Genomic DNA, 21,108 nt, shown 5'->3' with positions numbered 1-21,108 from the left:
TCTTAGCATTGGGGTATGCATAAAGTCAGAATTAGCAAATTAATATCTATTCTAAGTGATGATATGACAACCCTATGAGCGAAATGATTGAATAATGTCTTTTGAAAAGTAGAAAAGATCAAGTTCACTTCTGAATTTTCCCTCACTGAACATTTTTTGGACATTTCGAATCTGTTCCACAATATAATCTATCATATTCTCTCTTGATAGTGTAGCTACTCTCTTCTCTTACTTCATAACAGTAGAATAATCATTAATCCATACTAAAAAAATATATGTGTAGTTGAATTTGTTCTATGCAAAAGTACTTTTTTTTTATTAATTTTTGATACTCAGTCATTTATTAATAGATATATGAATCTGCTAGTAGTATTTATGTCTCTGAAAGTTCCTTTTCTTAAATCTCCGACTTTTTAATAGACATTCTTAACGTTTGACGTGCTAGCGTGCCCAAAAACTAATGATCACATAACAAAGTAATCCACAAAATATTTTTAATAAAATAATGATATGTAGGATATTAATATAAAAATACGTTACATACATTAATATACATTATTAATGTCATTGAACAACTTTGAACATTTGAATCTGTTCCATAAAATAGTTCCTCATGGTCTCTCTTGATACTGAAGCTATTGTTTTCTCTTAGTTCGTGATCAGTAGAATAATCATTAATCCATTTTGAGTCATAAACGATTTTTACTGGGGTTTCACCTAAAGGCTCAACATGCATTTCGTCTTTGATATTATTGGGTTCATTGACTATATCATCAATGGTATTAATAACGTTCATTTGCGTTTGATTTTCCATCAATTTATCTTTATATTCATTGACGATATTGTCTGCCAATGCCATTTTTTTTTGTTTGCGATTTCACTGTCTATTGTCACATTATTCTTACACAGATAATAGTTTTGGCGCATAAACAAGATATGATTAATGAAATTAGTGCAGGAGTGTGCATGTCTTCTTCTTGTCTTCTTTAGAATGCTAAAACCGGAGTGACAACTATAGGATGTATCAACAGGTAACGTGTTTCCACTAACAGTAGCAAGAAGTTTTCCACCATCATCGACGATTATTTTTATGTTTGTAATCTCTTTGAGCACTAAATTCTCTGGGAATGATACTCTCAGATATCCACAATTTGCAAAATGGAAATTCTTGGGTACTCCAAAGGAATTTAGCTACTTTCTTACATGCTTGTTTCGTAGTTCAGATATTGGTCTTTGTCAGCATTCAAAACAACGATGATGTTATCGTGTGTACACACTTTGTTTGAATATTTCATCTTCACCTTAAAAAATAGGCTGCAGGTGTTTATCCGTCCATTGTTTGAAAATCACTGGTTTAATACATACAATAAACAAGGTAGTGTCGATAACCTTTCATAGAACATCACTGGGAAATTCCTTTAGTGTCTATGAACAACCGAAGAGTACCACTAATACAGCCGCATAAATTAAAAAATAATTAAAAAAAGTTGAATAATTTTCAGTCCGAAAATTCAGTTCAAAAAAAGAAAAGTGTTACTACAAACATTATTTTTCTAAGAATAAAAGCCACGACTAACATATCTGTATCTTTCTCATTTTGTATTTTAAAATATTAAATGTTATTTTTTTGGTTTTAAGCATATTTCATGTCATTCTAAGAAATGTAAAAAAAGTTAAAAGACTTCTCTATTGTTAAAAAAAATATAAAAAATAAAATAAAAGTTAAAAAAAGGCAATAAAATGAACTTCAAAAACAAAAATGGTGCAGGGGTTAAAAATTTGGGGGAGGGGGGCCCTTGGATGTTGAGGTCCTTGGTGGTTAGGGTCTTCAGTGGTTGGGGATCTTGATGGTTCAATACATAACCACCTAACTACTGGATTTCTAAGGATTGTTCTGAATTTCTATATTAAAATTCGTTTCTTGGCAACTACGACTATATTAGTTTTAACTTTTTAGCATACTCCAATGCTAAAGAATATTTTAAATTGCCCACACAGCCCAATTGGTACTTGTGCATTATAGCGCTCACAGCAAAGGAGTGAAGCTTGGTCAAGTCTCAACCCATAATGTTATTCTAATCAAGTTCTAACATTTATGTCACGTTGCGTGAGACTTATCATTCCCACAGACTTACCTCAACTGGTAAGCAGTTTTAACCCTTTACCTGATTCCTTCAACTCAATATAAAATAACATTCTTATTATTTTTATTGTGGTTTTAACCCATTATTCAAATCCTTTAGTTAAGATCATTTAATGTTATGCAATACTGGGCGTACGTCATATTTCGGGTCATAGACATACATTAAATACAGGTTCAAAATACATGTTTAAAAATCTGGCTCCATTTTGGCCCAGAAATGTGTCTGGTTAGCCCAGAAACCTGTCCGGTAGCTTTTGCCCCTTCTGAATATATTGATCGACCACTACTTACGGCTATTTAAATATGCAAGGCTGTTAGGCTAACATTTCTTAGATTTAAATATAGAAAAAAATTACTAATATGATTTTACTCCCAAATAATGGTAGTGAACTTCTGCATATAGCCTTATCTTGTTTTGTCTTGTCAGTTTTACATTTTATTGATGTTTCAAATTGCATCCTGAAATTTTTTTCCTTCAAACGTATGACTTGGATTATTTTTTAGTGTTGTGACGTGGTTTATCTTGTCGGTGTTACATTCTATTGATGTTTCAAAGCGCATTCTTGAATTATTTCCTTGAAATGTCTTACTTGGATTATTTTTATAGTGCTGCGTCGTGGTTTATCTTGTCAATGTTACATTCTGTTGATGTTTCAAAGTGCATTTTGGAATTTTTTGTTGAAATGTATGACTTGGACTATTTTTATATTGTTGCAGCGTTGTTGATCTTGTCAGTGTTACATTCTGTTGATTCAAAGTGCGTTTTGGAATTTTTCCTTGAAACGTATGACTTGGAATATTTTTGTAGTATGGTGTCGCGGTTTATCTTGATCTTACAAGTGCATTTTGGAAATTTTTCTTTGAAACGTATGACTTAGAATATTTTTGTAATGCTATTTAATGGTTTATCTTTGCCAGTGTTACATTCTGTTGATGTGTCAAAGTGCTTTTTGAATTTCTTTATGTTGAAACGCATGACTTGGAATATTTTTGTAAGCTGTGTAGTGGTCAATATTACATTCTGTTGATGTTTCAAAGTGCATTTTGAATTTTTTTTTCGTTGAAACGTATGACTTGGAATATTTTTGTAGCGTTGTGTCGTGGTTTGTCTTGTCAATGCTACATTCTGTTGATGTTTCAAAGTGCATTCTGGAATTTTTCCGTTGAAACGCATGACTTGGAATATTTCAGTAATGTTTTTTCATGCTTTATCTTCTCAGTGTTACATTATGTTGATGTTTTAAAGTGCTTTTGGAATTTTTTTCGTTGAAACGTATCACAAAGTATTTTTGTAATACTTTCTAGTGGTTTATCTTTGTCAAGGTTACATTCTGTTGATGTTTCAAAGTGCATTTTGGAATTTTTTTGTCGTTGAAACGTATGACTTGGAATATATTTGTAGTGTTGTGTCCTGGTTTAAATTATCAGAGCTACATTCTGTTGATGATTCAAAGTGCATTCTGGAATTTTTCTGATGAAACGTATGACTTGGAATACTTCTGTAATGTTTCTTCGTGCTTTATCTTGTCAGTGTTACATTCTGTTGATGTTTCAAACTACATTTTAGATTTTTTGTTGAAATGTACGACTTTATTTTTGTAGTGTTGCCTCGTGGTTTATCTTATCAGTATTACATTCTGTTGATTTTTCAAAGTGCGTTTTGGAATTTTTTTTTGTTGTAACGACTTGGAATAATTTTGTAGAGTTGCGTCGTGGTTTATCTTGTCAGTGTTACATTATGTTGATGTTTCAAAGTATATTTTGGAATTTTTTCGTTGAAACGTGAAACTTGGAATATTTTTGTAGTGTTGTGTCCTGTTTTGAATTGTCAGTGCTACATTCTAGCACTGACAGATTTCTAGATTTTTTGTTGAAACGTTTGACTTTATTTTTGTAGTGTTGTCTGGTGGTTTATCTTATCAGTGTTACATTCTGTTGATGTTTCAAAGTGGGTTTTGGAATTTTTTGTTGAAACGACTTGGAATAATTTTGTAGTGTTGCGTCGTGGTTTATCTTGTCAGTATTAAATTCTGTTTATGTTTCAAAGTGCATTTCGGAATTTTTTACGTTGACACGTATGACTTGTTTTATTATTATATTGTTGCATCGTTGTTTATCTTGTCAGTGTTACATTCTGCTGATGTTTCAAAGTGCATTCTGGAATTTTTTCATTGAAACGTATGACTTGAAATATTTTCGTATTATGGTGTCGCAGTTTATCTTGATCTTACAAGTACATTTTGGAAGTTTTCCTTTGAAACGTATGACTTGGAATATTTTTGTAATGCTGTGTAATGGTTTATCTTTGTCAGTGTTACATTCTGTTGATGTGTCAAAGTGCTTTTTGAATTTTTTTCGTTGAAACGCATGACTTGGAATATTTTTGTAAGCTGTGTAGTGGTCAATATTACATTCTGTTGATGTTTCAAAGTGCATTTTGAATTTTTTTTTCGTTGAAACGTATGACTTGGAATATGTTTGTAGTGCTGTGTCCTGGTTTATCCTGTCAGTGCTACATTCTGTTGATGTTTCAAAGTGCATTCTGGAATTTTTCCGTTGAAACGCATGACTTGGAATATTTCAGTAATGTTTTTTTGTGCTTTATCTTCTCAGTGTTACATTCTGTTAATTTTTCAAAGTGCTTTTGGATTTTTTTTCGTTGAAACGTATGAGTCGGGATATTTTTGTAGTGAGGTGTCCTGGTTTAAATTGTCGGTGCTACATTCTGTTGATGGTTCAAAGTGCATTCTAGAATTTTTCCGATGAAACGTATGACTTGGAATATTTCTGTAATGTTTCGTCGTGCTTTATCTTGTCAGTGTTACATTCTGTTGATGTTTCAAACTACATTTTTGATTTTTTGTTGAAACGTATGACTTTATTTTTGTAGTGTTGTCTCGGGGTTTATCTTATCAGTGTTACATTCTGTTGATGTTTCAAAGTGCGTTTTGGAATTTTTTTGTTGAAACGACTTGGAATAATTTTGTAGTGTTTTGTCGTGGTTTATCTTGTCAGTGTTACATCATGTTGATGTTTCAAAGTGCATTTTGGAATTTTTTCTCGTTGAAACGTAAGATTCAGAATATTTTTGTGGTGTTGTGTCGTGTTTTAACCTGCCAGTGTTACATTCTGTTGATGTTTCAAAGTGTATTTTGGAATTTGTTCGTTGAAACGTATGACTTGGAATATTTTTGTGGTGAGGTGTCGTGGTTTAAATTGTCAGTGCTACATTCCGTTGATGGTTCAAAGTGCATTCTGGAATTTTTCCGATGAAACGTATGACTTGGAATATTTCTGTAATGTTTCGTTGTGCTTTATCTTGTCAGTGTTACATTCTGTTGATGTTTCAAACTACACTTTATATTTTTTGTTGAAAAGTATGACTTTATTTTTGTTGTGTTGTCTTGTGGTTTATCTTATCAGTGTTACATTCTGTTGATGTTTCAAAGTGTGTTTTGGAATTTTTTGTTGAAACGACTTGGAATCATTTTGTAGTGTTGTGTCGTGGTTTCTCTTGTCAGTGTTACATTATGTTGATGTTTCAAAGTGCATTTTGGAATTTTTTCTCGTTGAAACGTATGATTTGGAATATTTTTGTAGTGTTGTGTCATGGTTTATCTTGTCAGTGTTACATTCTGTTGATGGTTCAAAGTGCGTTTTGGAATTTTTTTGTTGAAACGACTTGGAATAATTTTGTAGTGTTTCGTCGTGGTTTATATTGTCAGAATTACATTCTGTTGATTTTTCAAAGTGCATCTTGGAATCTTTCCTTGAAATGTAAGACTTGTATTATTTTCATAGTGTTGTGATGTGGTTTATCTTGACACTGTTACATTCTGTTCATGTTTCAAAGTGCAGTTTGGAATTTTTTGTTTGAAATGCAAGACTTGGATTATTTTTATAGTGCTGCATCGTGGTTTATCTTGTCAGTGTTACATTTTATCAATGTTTCAAAGTGCATTTTGGAATTATTTCCTTGAAACGTATGACTTGTAATATTTTCGTAGTGTTGTGAGGTGATTTATCTTGTCAAAGTTATACTCTCTTGATGTTTCAAAATGCATTTGTCGAATATTTTCTTTAAAACGCATGACTTGGAATATTTTTCTAGTCTAGTGTCGTCGTTTATCTTGTCTGTGTTACATTCTGTTGATATTTCAAATAACATTTGATTTTTTCCTTAAAAAGTATGACTCGGAATATTTTTATAGTGTTATGTCGTGCTTTATCTTGTATGTGTTACATTCTGTTGATGTTTCAAAGTTCATCTAGGAATTTTTTCCGTTAAACGTATGAATTAGATTATTAATCCAGTGTTGTGACGTGGTTTATCTTGTCAGTTTTACATTCTATTGATGTGTCAAAGTGCAGTCTGGACTTTTTTCCTTGAAACGTATGACTTGGATTATGTTTATAGTGTTGCGTCGTGGTTTATATTGTCAGTGTTACTTTCTGTTGATGTTTCAAATTGCATTCTGGAATTTTTTTTCTTGAAAAATATGACTTGGATTGTTTTTATAGTTTTGCGTCGTGGCTTATCTTGTCATTGTTACATTCTGTTCATGTTTCAAAGTGCAGTTTGGAGTTTTTGTTGAAACGTATGACTAGAAATATTTTTGTAGTGTTGTGTCCCGGTTAATCTTGTCAGTGATACATTCTGTGGATGTTTCAAAGTGCATTTTGGAAATTTTTTATTGAAAAATATGACTTGGATAATTTTGTAATGCTTTCTAGTGGTTTCTCTTTGCTAGTGTTGCGTTCTTTTTATGTTCCAAAGTGCATTTTGGAATTTTTTCGTTGAAACGTATGACTTGAAATATTTTTGCAATGCTATCTAGTGGTTGTCAATGTTAATGGCAACCTTTGTTGTCATTAACTTTGTTGTCAATTTTAATGTTAATCTTTGTCAATGTTACATTCTGTTGGTATTTCAAAGTGCATTTTGGATTTTTTTTCGTTGAAACATATGACAATGTTTATAGTGTTGTGTTCTGGTTTATCGTGTCAGTGCTACATTCTGTTGAGGTTTCAACGTGCATTCTGGAATTTTTCTTTTGAAATGTATGACTGACATATATCTGTAATGTTTTGTCGTGTTGTATATTGTCAGTGTTACATTCTGTTGATGTTTCAAAGTACATTTTAGATTTTTTTTTCGAAACGTATGACTTGGAATATTTATATGTTTTGTGTCATGGTTTATCTAGTCAGTTTTACATTTTGTTGATGTTTCATAGTGCGTTTTGAAATTTTTTCGTTGAAATGTATAACTTGGAATTTTTTTGTAGTGTTTTGTTATGGTTTATCTTGTCAGTGTTACATTCTGTTGATGTTTCAAAGTGCATTTTGGAATTTTTTCGTTGAAACGTATTATTTGGAATATTTTTGTAGTATTGTATCATGGTTTATCTTGTCAGTGTTACATTCTCTTAATGTTTCAAGGTGTATTTTGGAATTTTTTCATTGAAACGTATTAATTGGAATATTTTTGTAGTGTCGTTTCATGTTTTATCTTGTCAGAATTACATTCTGTTGATTTTTCAAAGTGCATCTTGGAATCTTTCCTTGAAATGTAAGACTTGGATTATTTTCGTAGTGTTGTGATGTGGCTTGTCTTGTCAGTGTTACATTCTATTGATGTTTCAAAGTGCATTTTGGAATTTTTTCTTTGAAATGCAAAACTTGGATTATTTTTATAGTGCTGCATCGTGGTTTATCTTGTCAGTGTTACATTTTATCAATGTTTCAAAGTTCATTTAGGAATTATTTCCTTGAAACGTATGACTTGTAATATTTTCGTAGTGTTGTGAGGTGATTTATCTTGTCAAAGTTATACTCTCTTGATGTTTCAAAATGCATTTTTCAAACATTTTCATTAAAACGTATGACTTGGAAAATTTTTCTAGTCTAGTGTCGTCGTTTATCTTGTCTGTGTTACATTCTGTTGATATTTCAAAGAATATTTGTTTTTTTTTCCTTAAAACGTATGACTTGGAATATTTTTGTAGTGTTAAGTCGTGCTTTATCTTGTATGTGCTACATTCTGTTGATGTTTCAAAGTTCATCTTGGAATTTTTTCCGTTAAACGTATGAATTAGATTATTGATCCAGTGTTGTGACGTGGTATTGTCAGTCTTACATTCTATTGATGTGCCAAAGTGCAGTCTGGACTTTTTTCCTTGAAACGTTTGACTTGGATTATGTTAATAGTGGTGCGTCGTGGTTTATATTGTCAGTGTTACTTTCCGTTGATGTTTCAAATTGCATTCTGGAATTTTTTTTCTTGAAACGTATGACTTGGATTATTTTTATAGTGTTGCGTCGTTGTTTATCTTGTCATTGTTACATTCTGTTCATGTTTCAAAGTGCAGTTTGGAGTTTTTTGTTGAAACGTATGACTAGAAATATTTTTGTAGTGTTGTGTCCCGGTTAATCTTGTCAGTGATGCATTCTGTGGATGTTTCAAAGTGCATTTTGGAATTCTTTTCTTGAAACGTATGATTTGGAAAATTTTGTAATGCTTTTTAGTGGTTTATCTTTGCTAGTGTTGCGTTCTATTTATGTTCCAACGTTCATTTTGGAATTTTTTCGATAAAACGTATGACTTGAAATATTTTTGCAATGCTATCTAGTGGTTGTCAATGTTAATGGCAACCTTTGTTGTCACTAACTTTGTTGTCAATGTTAATGTTAATCTTTGTCAATGTTACATTCTGTTGGTATTTCAAAGTGCATTTTGGATTTTTTTTTTTTCGTTGAAACATATGACAATGTTTGTAGTGTTGTGTTCTGGTTTATCGTGTGAGTGCTACATTCTGTTGAGGTTTCAAAGTGCATTCTGGAATTTTTCCCTTGAAACGTATGACTGAAATATATTTGTAATGTTTTGTCGTGCTGTATCTTGTCAGTGTTACATTCTGTTGATGTTTCAAAGTACATTTTAGATTTTGTTTCGGAACGTATGACTTTGAATATTTGTATGTTTTGTGTCATGATTTATCTAGTCAGTTTTACATTTTGTTGATGTTTCATAGTGCATTTTGCAATTTTTTCGTTGAAACGGCTTGGAATATTTTTGTAGTGTTGTATCGTGGTATATCTTGTCTGTTTTACATTCTGTTGATTATTCAAAGTGCATTTTGGAATTTTTTCGTTGAGACGTATAATTTGGAATATTTTTGTAGTGTTATATGATGGTTTATCTTGTCAGTGTTACATTCTGTTGATGTCTCAAAGTGCATTTTGAAAATGTTTCGTTGAAACGTATTGTTTGGAATATTTTTGTAGTGTTGTGTCATGATTTATCTTGTCATTGTTACATTCTCTTGATGTTTCAAGGTGTATTTTGGAATTTTTCGTTGAAACGTATGAATTGGAATATTTTTGTAGTGTTTTTTCGTGTTTTATCATGTCATTATTACATTCTGTTGATGTTTCAAAGTACATTTGGAATTTTTTCGTGGAAAAGAATGACTTATAATATTTTTGTAGTGTGCTGTGGTGGTTTATCTTGTCAGTGATACATTCTGTTGATGTCTCAATGTACATTTTGGAATTTTTTCGCTGAAACGTATGACTTGAAATATTTTTGTAATGTTTTCTCGTAGTTTATCTTGTCACTCTACATTCTGTTGATGTTTCAAATTGCATTTTGGATTTTGTTTCATTGAACTGTATGACTTGGAATATTTTTGTAGTGGCGTGTCATGGTTTACCTTGTCAGTGTTAAATGCTGTTGATGTTTAAAGTGAATTTTGGAGTTTTTTCGTTGAAATTTAAGACTTGGAATATCTTTTTTGTTTTGTGTAATGGTTTATCTTCTCCGTCTTACATTCTGTTGATGTTTTAAAGTATATTTTGGAATTTTTTTGTTGTAACAAATGACTTGGAATATTTTTTTGTGTTGTGTCATGGTTTATCCTGTCAGTGTTACATTCTTTTGATGTCTCAATGCACTTTTAGGAATTTTTTAATTGAAACGTACGAGTTTATCATTGAATTATTTTATTGAAGCGTGGTCAGCACGCTAACCTAACCTGATGGAACCTAATTTAAAGTAGTTAACATAATGTTCACCTAACCGATTCAGAAATGCTGCACTTTGAAACATAAACAAAATGCAACACTGACAAGATAAACCACGACACAACATTACAAAAAATATTCCAAGTCATATGTTTCAACGAAAAAATCCCAAAATGCACTTTAAAATATCAACAGAATGTAACACTGACAAGATAAACCATGACACAACACAACAAAAATATTTCAAGTCATATGTTTCAAGGAAAAAAATCCAAAATATACTTTGATGCATCAACAGAATGTAACACTGACAAGATAAACCACGCCACAACACTACAAAAATATTCCAAGTCATGCGTTTCAATGAAAAAATCCAAAATGCACTTTGAAACACCAAAAGAATGTAAGAGTGACAAGATAAACCACGAGAAAACATTACAAAAATATTCCCAGTCATATGTTTCAACGAAAAAAATTCCAGATTGCACTTTGAAACATTAACAGAATGCAACATTGACATGAGATACCACCATACAGCATTACAAAAATATTCAAGTCATACATTTCAACGAAAAATGCCATAATTCACTTTGAAACATCAACAGATTGTAACAATGACAAGATAAACCACGACAAAACATTACAGAAATATTAAAAAAAGTCGTACTTATTATAAAATATAATAAGTCGTACGTTTCAACGATAAAATCCCAAAATGCACTTTGAAACATCAAAAGAATGTAAAACAGACAAGATAAACCATGACAGAATACTACAAGAATATTCTAAGTCATACGTGTCAATCAAAAAATCCAAAATGTACTTTGAAACATCAACAGAATGTAACACTGACAAGATAAACCACGACGCAACACTATAAAAATATTCTAAGTCGTTTCGACGAAAAAATTCCAAAACGCACTTTGAAACAACAACAGAATATAACAATGACAAGATAAACCATGACACAACACTACAAAAACATTCCAAGTCATACGTTTTAAAGAGAAAATTCCAAAATGTACTTTAAAAAATCAACAGAATTTAACACTGACAAGATAAGGCACGACAAAATATTACAAAAATATTCCAAGGTATACCTCTCAACGAAAAAATTCCAAAATGTACTTTTAAACATCAACAGAATGTAACACTCACAAGATAAAGCACGACAAAACATTACAGAAATATTCCTATTGTTACGTTTCAAGGGAAAAAAATGCAAAATGCACTATGAAACATCAACAGAATGCAAAACTGACAAGACAAAGCACGACATAACACTACAAAGACATTCCAAGTTATACATTTCAACGAAAAAAATTGAAAAATTAACTTTGACACATCAACAGAATGTAACACTGACAAAGATAAACCACTACACAGCATTACAAAAAAATTGCAAGTCATACGTTTCAAGTAAAAAATTCCAAAATACACTTTGAAACATCAACAGAATGTAACATTGTCAAGATAAACCACGACACAACACTATACAAATTTTCCAAGTCATTTGTTTCAACGAAAAAATTCAAAAATGTACTTTGAAACATAAACAGAAAGTAATACTGAGAAGATAAACCAGGATTCAGCACTATATAGATAATCAAAGTCATATATTTCAACGAAAAAATTCCAAGATGCCCTTTGAAACATTAACAGAAAATAACATTGACAAGATAAACCACGACGTAACTATATAAAAATAATCCAAGTCATACGTTTCAACAATAATATTCCAAATGTACTTTGAAACATCAACAGAATGTAAAACTAACATGAAAGCATGACAAAACATTACAAAAACATTCCAAGTCATGTGTTTCAACAAAAATTCCAAAATGCACTTTGAAACATGAACAGAATATATCAATGACAAGATAAAGCACAACATAATGCTACAAAAATATTCCAAGTCATAAGTTTCAAGGAAAAAACTTCAAAATGCACTTTGAAACATCAACAAGATGTAACACAGACACGATAAACCACGATACTACACTACAAAAAGATTTCAAGTCATACGTTTCAAGGAAAAAATTCCAAAATTCACTTTGAAACATCAAGAGAATTTAACATTGACAAGATAAACCACCTCACAACACTACGAAAATATTTCAAGTCATATCTTTCAACGAAAAAAAATTCCAAAATGTACTTTGAAACATGAACAGAAGGTAACACTGATAAGATAAACCACAAAACAAAACTTCAAAAATATTCCATGTCATGTTTCACCAAAAAACTCCAAATGTACTATGAAACATCAACAGAATGTAACCATGGCATGATGAAGCACGACAAGACATTACAAAAATATTCCAAGTCATACGTTTCAAGGAAAAAATTCCAAAATTCACTTTGAAACATAAACAAAATGTAACTCTGACATGATAAACCACGAAACAGCATTACAAAAATATTTCAAGTCATACGTTTCAGAGAGAAAATTCCAAAATGTACCTTAAAACATCAACAGAATTTAACACTGACAAGATAAAGCACGACAAAATATTGTAAAAATATTCCAAGGTATACGTCTCAACGAAAAAATTCCAAAATGTACTTTGAAATATCAACAGAATGTAACACTGGCAAGACAAAGCACGACAAAACATTACAGAAAAATTTCAATTCATACATTTCAAGGAAATAAAATCCAAAGTGCACTTTTAAACATCAACAGAATGCAAAACTGACAAGAAAAAGCACGACATAACACCAAAAAGACATTCCAAGGCATACATTTCAACGAAAAAAATTCCAAAATGCACGTTGACACATCAACAGAATGTAACACTGACAAAGATAAACCACTACACAGCATTACAAAAAAATTCCAAGTCATACGTTTCAGGGAAAAGATTCCAAAATTCACTTTGAAACATCAACAGAATGTAACACTGACAAGGTAAACTATGACACAACACTACAAAAATATTCCAAGTCATTTGTTTCAAGAAAAAAATTCCAAAATGTACTTTGAAACATCAACAGAAAGTAATACTGAGAAGATAAACCAGGATGCACTACTATAAAGATGATCAAAGTCATACGTTTCAACGAAAAAAATTCCAAAAAACCGTTTGAAACATGAATAGAATATAGCATTGACAAGATAAACCACGACACAACACTACAAAAATATTCCATGTCATATGTTTCAACGATAATATTCCAAATATACTTTGAAACATCAACAGAATGTAAAACTGACATGAAAGCACGACAAAACATTACACAAATGTACCAAGTCATATATTTCAGCAATAAATTCCAAAATGCACTTTGAAAGATCAATAGAATCTAACAATGACAGGATAAAGCACAACATAATACTACAAAAATATTCGTATAATATTTTTACTTAAAATATTCCTATATATAACACTATAAAAATAATCCAAGTCATAAGTTTCAACGATAAAACTTCAAAATTCACTTTGAAACATCAACAAGATGCATCACAGACAAGATAAACCACGACATTACACTACAAAAAGATTTCAAGTCATACGTTTCGAGGAAAAAATTCAAAAATTCAGTTTGAAACATCAAGGGTATATAATATTGACAAGATAAACCACCACACAACACTAAGAAAATATTTCAGGTCATACGTTTCAACGAAGGAAATTCCAAAATGCACTTTGAAACATAAACAGAAGGTAACACTTATAAGATAAACCACGAAACAACACTTCAAAAATATTCCATGTCAGATTTTTCACCAAAAAAACTCCAAATGTACTATGAAACATCAACAGAATGTAACAATGACATGATAAAGTACAACAAGACATTAGAAAAATATTCCAAGTCATACGTTTCAACGAAAAAATTCCAAAATGCACTTTGAAACATAAACAGAATGTAACACTTATAAGATAAACCACGAAACAACACTTCAAAAATATTCCATGTCAGATTTTTCACCAAAAAAACTCCAAATGTACTATGAAACATCAACAGAATGTAACAATGACATGATAAAGTACAACAAGACATTAGAAAAATATTCCAAGTCATACGTTTCAACGAAAAAATTCCAAAATGCACTTTGAAACATAAACAGAATGTAACTCTGACATGATAAACTACGAAATAGCATTACAAAAATATTTCAAGTCATACGTTTCGGCGAAAAAATTCCAAAATACACTTTTAAAAATCAACAGATTGTAACACTGACAAGATAAACCACGACAAAACGTTACAGAAATATTCCAAGTCCTACGTCTCAACGATAAAATTCCAAAATGCACTTTGAAACATCAAGAAAATGTAAGACTGATAAGATAAACCACGACACAACACTATAAAAATGTTCCAAGTCATTTCACTGACAAGATAAAGCACTAGACAACACTGATTCAACGAAAAAATTCCAAAATACACCTTGAAAAATCAACAGATTGTTACACTGACAAGACAAACCACGACAAAACGTTACAGAAATATTCCAAGTCATACGTCTCAACGATAAAATTCCAAAATGCACTTTGAAACATAAAGAAAATACAAGACTGACAAGATAAACCACGACACAACACTAAAAAAATATTCCAAGTCATTTCACTGAAAAGATAAAGCACTAAACAACACTGTATCAACGAAAAAATTCCAAAATGCACTTTGAAATATCAACAGAATGTAATGTTGATAAGATACACCACGAGACATCACTACGTGGTGGGGTGTTTTGTGGAGCATTATAAATGGCTTGGGTTGCGATAAGACTGAATCAATAGGTTGAGCCATAAATTTTAACAAGGAAATGCCTGAAAATGTCTTAGGAATGAAGATATGATGTCAGAGGGTAGCAAAGAACAGTAGTACTGCGGTGCTGTGGTGTGAACTGGTGGGAGTATCACGATGTAACAAAGAAAAGGTGACTTCACTCTGTTCAAAAATATAGTGTTTAATTAGATTCATTAGCTTATTTTTGAAGTGAAACACTTGAAAGTTTCTTAAGGGGTGCAAATAGTTTGAGTATCACGCTCTAGCAAAGAACAGGTGACCTCTCTATTCAAAAATATATTATTTAATTAGATTCATTAGCTTATTTTCAGAGTGAAACGCATAAAAATTTCTTAGGGGGTGGGGGATGGTGTCATGTGTATGACGGATGGGGCAGGTGCGTAAGGCTGTGATTGTGTGGAGTGCTTTGTAGGGGGCAATGCCTTACGAATGATGATGTGATGCCATAGGGGGCCACAGAGAAGTGATAGTGTGGTTCTGTGGTGCGAATTGGTTCAAGCATCAGGCTCCAGCAAAGATAGGTGACTTCTCTCTGTTCAAAAATATACTGTTTAATTAGATTCATGAGCTTATTTTTGGAGTGAAACCGTTGAAAATGCCCTAGGGGGTGGTTGTGGTGCCATGTGGAGGGCGGATGGGGAAGGCGTGTAAAGCTGAGATGGTATGGAGTGCTTTGTGGGGCATCATGATATCTTTGAGTTGAAAAACTGGAATCACGGGATTTAAAGGCATAATTTTTATTATGAAATGACTGAAAAATGTCTTAGGAATGATGATATGATGTCAGAGAGGGCCAAAAGAGCAGTGATAGTGTGGTTTTGTGGCGCAAATTGGTTGGAGCATCATGCTCTAGCAAAGAACAGGTGACTTCTCTCTGTTCAAAAATATCCTGTTGAATTAGGTTCATGAGCTTATTTTCAGAGTGAAACGGTTGAAAATGTCCTAGGGCTGGTGCCATGTGTATGACAGATAGAGCAGGCGCGTAAAGTTGTGATGTTGCGGAGTACTTTGTGGGGCATCATGATAGCTTCATTTTTATTATGAAATGACAGAAAAATGTCTTAGGAATAATTATATGAGGTCAGAGAGGGCCACAGAGCGTTGATACTGTGGTTCTGTGGCGCGAATTGGTTGGAGTATTACACTCTAGTAAAGAAAAAGTGACTTCTCTCTGTTCAAAAATATACTGTCTAATTAGATTCATTAGCCTATATTCGGAGTGAAACGGTCGATAACTTTTTAGGGGGGCGGGGGGATGGTGCCAAGTAGATAACGGATGGGACAAGCACGTAAAGCTGCGACGGTGTGGAGTGCTTTGTGGGCGCATCATGATAGGCTTGGGCTGCAAAAACTTGATTCATGGGATTTAAAGGCTTAATCTTTATTACGGAATGACTGAAAAATGTCTTAGAAATTCGGATGTGAAGTAAGAGGGGGGCAGTCAAGCAATGTCATTGTGGGGTGAATTGCTTGGAGTAGCTTGTTCTACAGCTTAAAAGTTAAGGTGGGGGTGTTAAAGAATTTTTTCCGTGGAGGAGGATGAAAATATAACAATTACTCAAAGAAACGGTATACTTCATTAAAAATCCTTCAAAGATACCTCTTAATATGGTTTAAATGTACCACTAATATGACCTCACCCTCTGAAAATGATTGTTAGGGGGAGCAGCCGTATACTATCACGATAGTGTGAAATCTAGTATCCCACTCAAAGAAACGATACATTTTCCTTTTATCGTTATAAATACCTTCCCAGGGATTGTCTATGAAAATAAGTGGTCCCTGTCTTCATATCAAATATTGCAGGTGCATGGAAAAAACGGCACTATCATGGGAGAAGCTGTGACGTCAAGGGGATTGTGTTATTTACTGAAAGTATTTCTCTTATACAGAACATTGGAAATAGATGCGTGGTTCACTTGGTTAAGGCACAAATCCGTTGGATGGACAAATCCAACGTCATTAATTTAAAGAGAGAAAAAATGTGCTGAGCATTTCGGACGAAAAAAGACAAAAAAGTATTACGTGACAGTGATGCACAATAGAGTTACAATCTGGGAATCCCCATGGGTTCCTGACCCAGGGTTACATACAATTGAGTCAAGAATATTAGACTTGAGCGTTTAAAACGGGGTAAGTCGTGTGACGTCATTGGAGTCCAGAGGTGTGTGTCTTGCCATAGGAGTCTTCCCAGCCATGTTCCTTTTAATAGAACTGGTGTCCACATTGCGTAGGTGAGATGGATTTAGGGGTAGGTAGCTCCATTTATCTGACCCTTTAAAGTGCGAGGGTGTGTCGCGTGACGTAGCAGGGCATGTATTTGAAATACACAGGGGTGTGATGCGTGACATAAGAGGACTCCCTACATGGGGAAAACATCATGGGGGAAATGAAAATACCTGGATTCCAGGAAAGCCGTCTAGACATGTTTAGGGGGAAAACAACAGGACTAGAAACAGGGTGTGCTCGGAATCTTGCCAGGGGTGTGTTGCGTGACGTAACAGGGCTGTGCCAGAAATCCAATGCTATTCTTCCTATGTATGCCGTGACGTCAGAGGGCTGCGCTTGAAAGCTGGGGTGGGCTGCGCTTGAAACTGGTACCCCCTCACTACTGATAAATCCCCCCATTAAAAAGTCCCTTTCTCATATGGGTAACAGAGCAGCAACACAAAAAGTATTATCACATAAAGACAGAAAAACAAGAAAAAATGGCGTTTTTCTAGACAAAATGAAAATACTGAAAAAACAAAGCGAATGTTTTGAGTGTACAAACGCCTCTCTTCTTCAGCGCGAACCAAGATATTACATCAAAGGAGAGTGCAGAATAAAGAAAAAAACGAAAAAAAAAAAACTCGGAAAGTCAATGTGAAAAGAACCAAAAAACCAAAGAAAAAACCAACAACTTAAAACATGAATAAAATTCAATAAAAGCCAAAAATTAAAAGAATTAAAACCAAATACCTAACAACAATAAAAGCGAGTTATTTGCCAATATCCGCGATTTGCACAAAATCCAAAAAAATATGAACTGCCATCGACGGATACTAGCGAACAACTAGCGAACTGTTGTTCGCTAGTATCCGTCGATGGCAGTTCATATTTTTTGGGATTTTGTGAAAATCGCAGATACTGGCTAATAACTCGCTTTTATGGTTGTTAGGTATTTGGTTTTAATTCTTTTAGTTGTTGGCTTTCATTTAATTTTATTCATCTTTTAAGTTATTGGTTTTTTCTTTGTTTTTTTGGTTCTTTTCACATTGAATTTCCGAGTTTGTTTTTTTTTTTTTCTCTTCGGCACTATCCTTGGATACATAGTTTCGTTTCGCACTGAAGAAGAGAGACGTTTGTCCTCTCGAAATATTCGCTTTGTTTTTTTCAGTATTTTCATTTGGCCTATAAAAACCCCATTTTTGCTCGTTTTTCTTTCTTTATGTGATGTCAGGCCAATGTGGTTTAAGAAATTATTTTTAAAAAGTATTACAAATATAAATAATGAGAAAAGAGCGAATTTCGATATATTTGACCAATATTAAAAAGTCGGTCCATGGAGGGCCAAGGGTCGGCTCCCATAAATTTTGAAATAAAATACCGTTACTAATTTTTTCGGGAGGGGGATTGGTCGGGCCACGGAGGGTCAGGGGGTCAGCTTCCATAGGTTTTGAATAAAGTATCGCTAATAATTTTTTGGGGGGAGGGAGGTGTCGGGCAATAGAAGGCTGGAGGTCATCTCCCATAAGTTTTGGAATAAAATATCGTTAAATTTTGGGGAGATCCGGCCATGGAGGGCCATGGGTCGGCTTCCATAAGTTTCAGAATAAAATATTTGTATTTTTTGGGGGGAAGGGAAGCACCTCGGGCCATAATGGGCCAGAGGTCAGCTCCCATAAGTTTTGGAGTAAAACATCGTTAATAATTTTTTTGGGAAGGTGGGGTAGGGCCAGAGAGGGCCAGGGTTCAGTTCCCATAAGTTCTGGAATAATATATCGTTAGTAATTTTTGGGGGGAAAAGGGGTGGCCATGAAGAGCCAATTATCATCTCCCATGAGTTTTGGGATATAATATCGTTTTTTTAGGGGGGGGGGGGCGGTTCGGACTATAAGGGCAAGAGGTTAGCTCCCATAAGTTTGGAATAAAACATGGTTGATAGTTTTTTGAGGAGGGCCGGGTCGGACCATAGAGGGCCAGAGGTCAGTTCCACTAAGTTCTGGAATAAAATATCGTTAATATTTTTTTTCTTGGGGGCCACGGAGAGCCAGTCATCAGCACCCAGAAGTTTTGGAATAAAATGTCCTTAATATTCTTTTTTTTTGGGTGGGGGATCGATTCATGGAGGGTCAGGGGTAACTATTTATCGGAATCACTTGGGGAAAAAGGGCGACGGGGCTAGTTGCCCTCAAATTACTTTTGAGTCTTAAAAAGGGCACTAGAACTTCCTATTTCCAATCGAATGACCTCTCTCTGAAGTTTATACAACCATCCCTTCCATATTAAGTGCCTCTGGAGGAAAAATAGTAAAATATTGAAGTCTTATGGCCTTTACTATAGGCAACGCTAAAGCATCGTCTCTGATTTACCCATTTCTAATTATCGCTTTCATATTTCTAATTTGTTTCAAAAATGCAATCTCATGGCAACATGCACTTTTCGAAAATTCTTAAACCAACTGAAAAGCTTAGCTGACATTAAAATTTTCAAACTAACATACCTTAAAACTAACGAATGTAGAAACAAAAGGATTTGACTAGTATAGCGACAAATCTGCCAAATAAACCCTAAATAATAATTTTAAGTCATATGGGACACTTGGGACTGAAAAAGCTATAGAAAGATATAGTACTAAAAAGATTTTAAAACCAGCTGTGGTCTCATACTAAAAATTGTAATGAAAATAAAAAGATCTTTAGAAATTCGATGGTTATATCAATTTATTAAGAAGGTACAGTTTTATTATGTTTTTTTTAATGTCGAGATATCCCACCATTTTAAACAAACAAAGCCCAGAAGCAGAGCAAAACAGGACCAGTAAAATTAAGAAAATAAAGAAAATATCACGACTCTTCCCATTTTTAAAGAACATGTATTAAAAACATACTTTTTTGCAGTTTATAATTTTCAGGAGCAAGATAAAATAAAGAATTTTAATTTTAATTAACTTAATAAAGCATTAAAAATCAGTGCGAAAAAAGATATTTATACCAAACTAAGTTCAAAGCTTAACTTGTTTCCAATCAACTGGTCTCAATATTCAGCCTACAATATTTCAATATCACAAATTTCAGGACTTCTATTTTGTGCTATTTTTACGGGCTAAGACTAATCGTATTTATTTCATCAGGTGTTGACTGTTGTGAGAATAGCTACTTGGAAAGATGACGACAACGTCAAACCTTGGATTTGCTTAGGAATTTATCTTTCCTCTACATTTGGTGCAATAGTGGTTGAAGTTAGCTTAACAGTCATAAGTATACTTCGGTACTTTTTTGTTTTTCACACTTCTTACGGAGTTTGGATTATGCAACACGAAAGGAAGCTGAGGATCTCGCTTTCATTTTTTGTTCTAGGTACAGTATATCATTTTTATTTCTTCTTTTCAACATACACATTGAATAGTTATACAGAATCAAAACACATTCCCAGTTAAATCAGGTTACTTTTCGGGATGAATAAATTGAGATTGATTTGAATGAATAAACGTTATTAAGATGTATGAATTGTGAGTGACTGAATCGACAAGCATTGTATATTTCGCATGAAACTGTTCGTGGTAACAGGCTGTAGATAAGAACAAGTTGGCCTAATTAGGCATTAAGTCTATTGTTACCCATCAAAATCTACGAACCTGAGAAAATTTACCTTATTTTAAAAAAGGGGAAAAGACTCCAAAAAGTCAAGTGATATCAGTAAAAATCACACCATCAGATTCAATATATCAGAGAGCCCTACTTCAGAGGTTTCAAGCTCCTATCTACAAATTCCGGATTTTTTCCTTTTTGCCGGGAGAAATATCAAAGAAACATACTTATTTGTTTTTTTTTTTCAGGTGTAATTCTATCCAGCCAATGGTCCTAGATGATTGCGAGAGTGTTTATTTGAACTGAAATTAAAAGTTATAGTGCTCTTTTTACGTAACCAAAAAGATTGGAGGGCAACTAGTTCCCCTCAAACGCTCCTTTTCCCCA

The 21,108-nt window shown here is 33.2% G+C and overlaps 1 protein-coding gene across 1 annotated transcript in view; it reads left to right on the top strand.

Moving 5' to 3' along the window:
• The window catches only part of LOC148944254 (uncharacterized), an 80,705-nt gene that overhangs the window by 38,061 nt on the left and 21,536 nt on the right, over positions 1-21,108 (top strand). The window contains exon 2 of the mRNA XM_089100446.1: positions 20,265-20,490. Coding sequence (XP_088956572.1) covers positions 20,265-20,490 — 226 coding nt within the window. The remainder of the gene's footprint in view (positions 1-20,264; positions 20,491-21,108) is intronic.

Source organism: Artemia sp. Qi Xiang Cuo, chromosome 14 (assembly GCF_049724085.1).
Source record: "Artemia sp. Qi Xiang Cuo chromosome 14, ASM4972408v1, whole genome shotgun sequence".
Taxonomy (NCBI): Eukaryota; Metazoa; Arthropoda; class Branchiopoda; order Anostraca; family Artemiidae; genus Artemia; species Artemia sp. Qi Xiang Cuo.
This window is presented reverse-complemented; position numbering and strand designations above follow the sequence as displayed.